At 33.2% G+C, this 8,389-nt stretch overlaps 4 protein-coding genes across 4 annotated transcripts; 2 read left to right on the top strand and 2 right to left on the bottom strand.

Annotated features, from left to right (window-relative positions):
- SPOG_05006 (mating-type m-specific polypeptide mc) lies at positions 1-694 on the top strand. The gene has a single exon (XM_013170285.1). The coding sequence runs from the start codon at positions 121-123 to the stop codon at positions 499-501; it is 381 nt and encodes a 126-aa protein (XP_013025739.1). The 5' UTR covers positions 1-120; the 3' UTR covers positions 502-694.
- Positions 695-1,099: 405 nt separating this feature from the next.
- On the bottom strand, positions 1,100-1,498 carry SPOG_01482 (uncharacterized protein; the record flags this gene model as incomplete). Its single annotated transcript, XM_013170169.1, has 2 exons — positions 1,100-1,247; positions 1,410-1,498. The coding sequence occupies 2 exons, from the start codon at positions 1,496-1,498 to the stop codon at positions 1,100-1,102; spliced, it is 237 nt and encodes a 78-aa protein (XP_013025623.1).
- Positions 1,499-1,850: 352 nt separating this feature from the next.
- Positions 1,851-2,327, bottom strand: SPOG_01481 (uncharacterized protein; the record flags this gene model as incomplete). The annotated part of the gene is made up of 1 exon (XM_013170168.1): positions 1,851-2,327. One exon carries the CDS (start codon positions 2,325-2,327, stop codon positions 1,851-1,853), a length of 477 nt encoding a protein of 158 aa, XP_013025622.1.
- A 132-nt stretch (positions 2,328-2,459) lies between these two features.
- On the top strand, positions 2,460-2,815 carry SPOG_01480 (mating-type P-specific polypeptide Pc; the record flags this gene model as incomplete). Its single annotated transcript, XM_013170167.1, has 2 exons — positions 2,460-2,484; positions 2,529-2,815. The coding sequence occupies 2 exons, from the start codon at positions 2,460-2,462 to the stop codon at positions 2,813-2,815; spliced, it is 312 nt and encodes a 103-aa protein (XP_013025621.1).
- Positions 2,816-8,389: the final 5,574 nt, after the last annotated feature.

Here is an 8,389-nt window from a genome sequence, read left to right as displayed (position 1 = left end):
TTTTAAGATAAGAATTCATGTTTTTTTTAGGTAATTTAGTGAGCTGCCCAGTTAGGTTTCTTTGTTCTAGCATTATTTTATAGGTGCTGTCTGAACGCTACCTTCTTTTCAATCATAAGAATGCAAATGAATTCTACTTTACCACAAATGTCCAGCGGTATCTCTGATCCGGAATGGAAATTAAAGAAATATTTAACGAAAGATGCTTTAAAATCTATTGAAGATGGGAGAGGAGCTGCATATTTTGTTCCAGAGGGCTACACTCCATTACTTGTTCCCATGTCTCAGACCTGTCTTTTTGATAGCTATGGTTTAGCACAGACACCACAATTGTCATCTTATAAATTAGAAAACTGCAGAGTTCCAGGGTACATAATGAAAAACATACGAAAGCAGAACATGCCTCCAAGAGCGCCGCGACCACCAAATGCTTTCATTCTCTACCGTAAAGAAAAGCAATCTTTACTATCCGAAACCAATCCTGGAATGACCGAATGCTGAAGTTTCTAAATTGGTTGGTCAGCTTTGGAAGGAGGAATCTAAGGAAGTCAAGATGAAATACTTTAAGATGTCAGAATGTTATAAAACCGAACACGAAAAACTATATCCAAACTACAAATATCAGCCAAGAACTAGGAAATCTAAGAATTATTTAAAGTAATAGCTATAATAACATTTAATTTATTGACGGTCATTAATTTTCATGAGTACCCAGTAATCCAAGTAAGACCTAATAGACCTGGTAGACGAACGTGCCTATACCGAGTTGTGCAACAGAGGATAGCTATTATCTAATAAAATTATATTTCATCCCCTAAATCTTTAATTAGCGAATGAGAATTGAGGTGACATTGCATGAGACGTTTTGAAGTCAGGTCATGCCGGGTGTAAGTGCGATATGGTTCTTACATGTCAAAATACATGCGATCCAGTGCCCCAATTCTATTAAAACATGCTGTCTTTTTCTTTCTGTTGATATACTACCAAAAATTTTTTTTCGGAAAACAAATGTATAGGCTTTCTCTATTGTTTTATGTCGTTCGTTTCCATCGGGAATGTTGCAAAAACACAAAATGTTGCAAAACACGCTTTAGCATCTTTAATACACATTAATGTAAGTATGTTGAGCACTTTTTAGGGCCAGTAATGTCCGTGTTTTGTATTTTTTGAAGGCGAAAAGAAAGTCAACCTCGAGAAAAAGCGAAAGCTTTCGCTTTTTTTTGCATTTTTGTTTTTTATTTGTTTTTCTTTTATTATTAAAAATAATTTGAGCTCATTTGCTTTCACTGCATATCTTATCATTTAATTGATGACAAGATACTGATCTTTTCACGGTTGTTTTAATTTTTTTAGAAATAAAAAATCAAACTAAATATTTAAAAATTAGTTTTGTAGTCAATTTTGCTTACCTGGGAGATAGAGTAAATTGAGCAAAGGTTGGGATTTGACCTTCATAATGTAACATCATATTTTTACCTAAAGAGGCAAAGAAAAACATTTTTTTACTAAAATAAATTAAAAATAGAAACTAATTGATGTTGTTGCGTGGGCTGTAAGACTACATATGGGGCTTCCTCAAACTTTTCAAAATATTTTTACAACATTCAGGGAAAAACAGGTAAAAACAATAGCAATAGACAAATAAATACATGGAAACGAACGACATAAAACAATAGAGAAAGCCTATACATTTGTTTTCCGAAAAAAAAATTTTTGATTCCCAAACAAGCAAAAAATTGGACGAGAAAATCTAATAGAATCGGCTTAATAGAGCTACTGTATAATTGTATGTACAAAGATTTAAAAAAAAACGGGTATATTACTGTCTATTCTTGCAGTATTGGTGTTAGCTAACGTCGTCGGTTGGAAAACCAATTACGCAATTGGTTTCTCGTTAAACCGGTTTCAAGGCATAATTGGTAGTATTCTGAAGGTGTAGGATAAGGATTATCAACATGAAGTAATAGCCAGCGCATCAAATAAGCCTTAATACAGTCTGGACAGGTGTTTCTAGATGTCACTAATGGACGTCCACTCGTGTTACTTATGTGAATGCAATTCAGTACATTTGGTTTAAGAACTTGAACAGGTAAACTGAAGTTTAGAGCGTTTCGTGTAACATTTTCGCGTATTTTAACATTGCAGATGTGTTTAATTGATTCCAATATTTTAAAGCATTCAAGAATATACTTTGCCGGGACGTGTTTAACCTCAACAAGTAGTCCGTACGCGTGTTTTAATTGTTCTAATACAAATCCAAATCTTTCATAATTGATTGTAACAAATTTTCGCAGTAAAGTATTTAAAAAAGAGATCAATTCTTTCATATTGTCAATTGTATTAATTCTAGCTTTCAGTAGCAGATGTTTGGGTAACCTAAGTTACAGAGAACAAAGAAAAGGAGGCACCATACAGCTATAAAGGGGCCAGGGAACCCACCCATCTACAAACTATTTAATATGAATCCAACACTAAAAAAACCCAGTGTTCTTACCAGTTCTAACTCCTTCTAACTTATTTAAGACAAGAAAAAAATCGGAATTCTAATCACAATTACAAGAACGGTTTTATTTTATTTCGGAGCCGCATTCACAAACTTTTAAAATCATCAGGAGACTGGGGCGGTGTATCTGCTAAATGCTCAAATATATGGCGTTCATTACCTCAGAATGTTAAATCAGCATGGTCACAAACAGCAGAATTAAGTCAATATCAGGACGTGCGGAAACAAATAGCAACGTTAGAAAAAATCATCCTTACCCTCTGGCATAAAGAACACAACAACTATAAACTACATATAAGCACGGTTCAGTAAATTTGGAAGGCGTTTCTGGCTATTAGGTTGGATGCTGTGCATACAGAAAAATTATGTTATTCCAGTCCCTACAATCTAAACTATAAAAGACTTCTAATTGTATATTTATCAAGTTCTATGAATTGTTATCCGACTTTATTTGGTCCATCTACTTGATGACAAGTTGACTGTCATAGCAGCATACTGTCAGTTCAGATTTTATCCCATTTGTCATAATCAATTGAATGCACTATTTATATCTCTTTATATCTTTTTATATATCTTTTTCTACCTTTTGAGCTTCTTTCTAATTCTTGAATTTTTTGAAGTCTTTTACATAGGTTGGAATATTATGTAAATTAAATTGGTTTTTGCTCAAGCTCAATCTTTTGGAGAAAGATTGAGGTCAGCTAATATAGTTTGTTTCTGGTTTCACTAGTTGGATGACGCAAACTCAAGTAACATGACGTAACGGCATTCCGCGTATACCAACGTTAAGTTACTGCCCATGCATAAGAATATTAGCATGTAGATACGGTATTTGCTTTTGAGTTGCTTTCAATCATTAACTTCAAAACGTTCAAAACGATGGTATGAAATCCGTTTTTTTATGGAATGAAACATTGGTCATAAGATAGTAATTTCATTTTCAACAGTAATTTTTGGATTTTTAAGCATTCTCAATATGAATAGCTCACCCTGAAGACCAGTTGGTACTGGCCTTCCAAGGGGATACATTAGAATGAACTGGATACGAACTTTTGCAGGAATACCATGGGATATTCCACTGTGTCTTTCTGAATTGTATGTTTCCTCTGGTTTTTCTGTACTTATAGTTAGTTTTAGATGGTTTTGCAAGTCTAGCTGTGAACTTTTGCGTTTCAACGGTTTACGTATAAGGTGATACACCACTATAAAAGTGACTTAAAAGCATTTACATTATTGTTTCTCATAGCAACCGTTACATTTAACGAGTTAACTAGGAGTCTTCCTTGACTTAACACTCATACTATTAATAAGAAAATACGCTAGTTGGAAAGAGGCTATTACTCTTAGATGTTGTTTGAAGATTTAAAAGTAAGGTCTGGTGTCTCATTTGTATAGTGGATAATAGATCAGAACAAACGACAGGGGAGCTCTGTTAAATATTTGAAATGAGCAGTAGACGAGCATTCTCAGCAAATTCAGGGTATATATATGAAAGAAACATGTATCGCATCAAGTACGAACTCCTTTATACCTCATCTAAACTAAATTAATATCCGCGAGGTATGTATTACGTAACTAAGAAAGTAAACCGGATACGTTTAATGTGTAAATATTTCAGTTTCCTTTAAGATAGCTCTTTGTATATTTAGTCCTTGGTGAGAGACCATCTTACCGACAAAAATTATCGTTTGCAGTTCCCCATAGATGTCGTGGTTATTGCTTATAACCCAGACCAGTTTGAAAGTTTCTTCTAAAGTTGATGTGTGAAATACTATTCTTACTCATTCCGTATTGGCTTTTGTAATGAATGCTTAGCATCTGGTGTTTTGTGAACTTTGATTGATGACAAATTTCATATTTGACAAACTTGAAAGTTGGCAAGTACTTCGTATAATCTTCTCTTCGATTTACAGTTTTTGTGACTTTTTAAATGTATGAAACAGCCTAGTATCCATATAAATTAATATCTATAACAACTCGGAATTTACGGTCCCGTGACCGTTCTCTTAACTAAGACAAAATAAATAAAAATTGATAATGCTACTTTGTAGACCTATAGTATACACCTGATTAAATTATTAAATATAACCTAAAAGACTGCTTCTGAACAAAATTTATGGACTGATAATTTTTAATGATTGAGCTTATTAACTTTTATCGATACTTACAGCAGGCGTGAATAAGTGAAACCAAGATGAACGTAGAACATCAGTAAAAGGAAAGCAGATTCAAATATACTTCAGAGGAGCTTATAAATAAAGGAGTGAGGAGTAACCATTCTTAGACATCATTATCAATTTGAGCCTGTTTTCGACCAAGTTTGTCTCGGTGGGAACGACAGTCCTGGGCTAATTGGTCTTAATGCTTGTTCAATGACTTGCTTAAGTAACTAGGTGGTTTAAAACGCATAAAATGGATTTGAGGATTGGGTGAAGTACTAAAAGCATATATTAGTTTACTCTTGTCTCAACCTTCTACGTTAGGAAAGGAATAACGAAGGACTAAAACGAAAACGTAGTTCAAAAGGCGATGAAACTGAAAATTTAGGCTAGCTAGAATAAAATTGTAAGGCACAAGAAAAAACATCGTGGACAGTTTCGGTCGCCTAACCGGGTCTCCAAACGACTAAAAGGATTGACAAAATATAACGATAGCTTATTAAGTTACTTTTTAAAGATTCTTGCTTAGAAGTCCACCTTATCTTAAGAGACTCCCACTCCATACTTCAGGCCGTCAATATATCGATTTGAAGACTAATGCATCTATGGCCTCATACCAATTTGTCTATATTAAGATCTTGAAAGCTATATTACGCTTAAAATTGACAAAGACTGCAGGTCCTTTAGAGAGGTCACTAAGATCTTCCAAAGGTCACAAGCAATTTAGAAGCCATCAATTTTATGAAACGTTGGTATCGCTTCATCCTTTGAATGCTTATCCACAGGTGGCCCTATTCTTGTAAAAATGGACAACTAAAATCTTCCATATAAGAATGCAACAGCAATTCAAAATAAGAAAGAGTCGAAATACGCTGAACTCATCTGCAGAACTATTACAGGACCCTACGGATATATGAGTTCCAAAAACAAGGAGTTATAAAAAAAAGAAAAATTTTATGCACAAAAGAAAAAGCACAAGGCAGGTCAAGGAAGAAATGTCGAATTTTGTGCTCGCATTATTCGTCAATACCGCAGGAAGAAACAGGTAAGTACATAATAGTAATAAACTAGAAGCCCTTGAATGCGATAATAAACAAAGGCTCATATAAGCTGCCCAATATCGAAATTGTTAGCTTTAGCAGAGCTAGGGTTTTACCATACAAGGTTGGACTTAATATCATCAGTCTGTATTAATTAAGGCAATAAGCATAAGAAAACACTTATGAAGAATATGAATATATAAATAAGACATTCGGACTGAACCTAGAACCCCGGTAAATTTTCAGCGATTCTATTAACAAACTGTTATTACCTTTCTTTAAGTCACCTATTTCCAGGAGCAGATAAAAAGTTGTAACATTTAAGCGAGCATAGTAACTTAAGATCAACATTCATCAAAACCTGAATGAATACTCGCTCAAGATTGTAACAAATTGGCCGATGAGCTATAATTATATAATTTTAAGATCCATTATCAAATGGCCAAAAGACGGGCTAGCAAATGTCTGTTTCGCATAATACAAACTAAGTAATTAATTGAATCTCATTTTAAGCACGAATATTATCGAAGATTTGAGCAAAGAATACTCACGACGCAAGGAATCACAGATATCATAGATGGGAGAGAAGTACTAGTTTTCAGGCTTCATCAAGTTTCGTTTAATCAGGAAATTGGTGGTAATTGTCTGACAATTAGAAAGGCACGTGATTAGACATAAAAAGTAATGAGGAAAATTGTGATATTAATCAACGACGTATAACACGAAATCATCGACGGTATAACTATTACTCCACCAACGTTAGAGCAGGCTTTGCGGCATCCTTCTGTGAGTTATAATTTATACATTATCTGAAGGTTACCGATCTCACAATTAAAACGAATATTTGCTTTTGGATCGCTAGGGTGAGGTTTACGAATGTAGTAACGATCACAGGGAACAAATACCAGATATTTTAAATAAAAAAAATCATCTTGTCCTATGGATATTCAACGGACCTTTCTTTATTTCTAATAAATGAGAGAGCACACGAAAGGTTATAGGATGTGCAACTGCTAGCTGAAACAAGGATATTGCTGAATATATATTTGAGCATCTGAACAAAACGAATGGATAATATACGAAATAACGATAACAAAAAGAAAGTCCTCTATCAGAGTCTACACCAGACTACTATATTTTTAGTCCAACATAGTAAAGGGTGATTGCTCCGTCAAAAGTATAAAACAGAAACAAGGTTTATCGATTTTACATATAAGGAAAATACTTAAATTAGTCTGTTCAAAAGCGCTATTCAGCTAGTTTCCATGCATCCGAATTAGAACTATACCAAAACTGTCATTACTTTCAACATTTACAAGGAAACCTTTAAGAAAACATTTCGAAATGAGACGTACAATCATAATTCCCATTACAAGATATATTAATGACGTCCTTTAAGTCAAACTTTCACTCCAAACTGCGAATTTCTCATAATATCATCTGATGTAAAGGTTATAAAAAGATTTCTTTGCTGTAAGAACAAGATTCCTGAATCAAACGAAGTGTTAGGACATTAGGAAGAGTCAGAGGATTGTTACTCAATGTCCATAACATGATTAAATATTTCTATAATGTTACCTAAACGAAGGCAAAACAAATAGATGCTACTTTATAGACCTATATACTAAACAACGGATTAAATCACTAAAATATCACCTAAAAGACAGCTTCTGCACAATGATTCTGATGTTTGAGTTCATTAACTTATTTATAGATACTCACAGTAGCTAAGCAGACGTACTGAAACTTTTCCGTAACAAATTATGTACCAACTAGGATTTTTACTAACCCTAACTTAGTATTACAATGACCGGTTGCTTATTCAGTTCACACTTATTAAAGTAATCTCAGCATTCTCCGCTTGACAATTTCTGTAAAACTGTTCTTGTCTATTATGCATTGTGATGATTCTGAGGTGTGGTTATTTAACGTAATATAGTTTATATGTTTTAAACGGCTAAGCTAGTAAAACAATACTAGTGTAAACAGTTTATATAATAATTAAAGATTAAGTTATATATATTTAAATATAAATTGGGGTAATAGAAAATAGGTATAGATAATCACGATAACAAGCAATGCTGTCTCGCTTTTATTAAAGGAACAAAATAAAAATGTAAAAAAAAACATGGACAAAACTCGGATTTCTTGCACGTCAATTATCTCCGAAATCGCGGGAAACATTTCTGTATAGTAAAATACCTTCCCATTTATAAAATCTTCTTTCGAGTAATTATCTGTCAATAAATTTATAGTAGTATCCTATTATTTGATAATGTAGCCTTCGAAAGCCATATCTATTACTTTACTACACTTCTGCGGAGAAACTTTAAAAAGCACAAAAATTAATTTTAACACCTTCTTTCTTTCGTGTGTTAAGAAAAATAGAGTTAAACGTTTATGATAAAGTGTTACTTATGATTTACGATTTACGTAACGCTTTCAAATTGTTGCAGTAATATTTTGTAAACTAAAGCTATTTACTTAAAACTATCAATTCAATAATTTTTAATTTATCACTGTCCATCTGCTGTTAATATGATGTCTTTAACTTTTTATAGTACAATGCATTAAACAGGGTCAATTGCTGTAAGTTATTTAAACTTGATAGCTTATGTTAATAAGCACTTAACAAAAGTTTGTGTCAGATATTGAAATAAAGTATATCTAGATTCTAATCACCCATT

This window comes from Schizosaccharomyces cryophilus (assembly GCF_000004155.1).
Source record: "Schizosaccharomyces cryophilus OY26 unplaced genomic scaffold supercont4.8, whole genome shotgun sequence".
NCBI lineage: Eukaryota > Fungi > Ascomycota > Schizosaccharomycetes > Schizosaccharomycetales > Schizosaccharomycetaceae > Schizosaccharomyces > Schizosaccharomyces cryophilus.
Note: the sequence above shows the minus strand (reverse complement) of the source record. Positions and strands in the feature narration are given on the sequence as shown.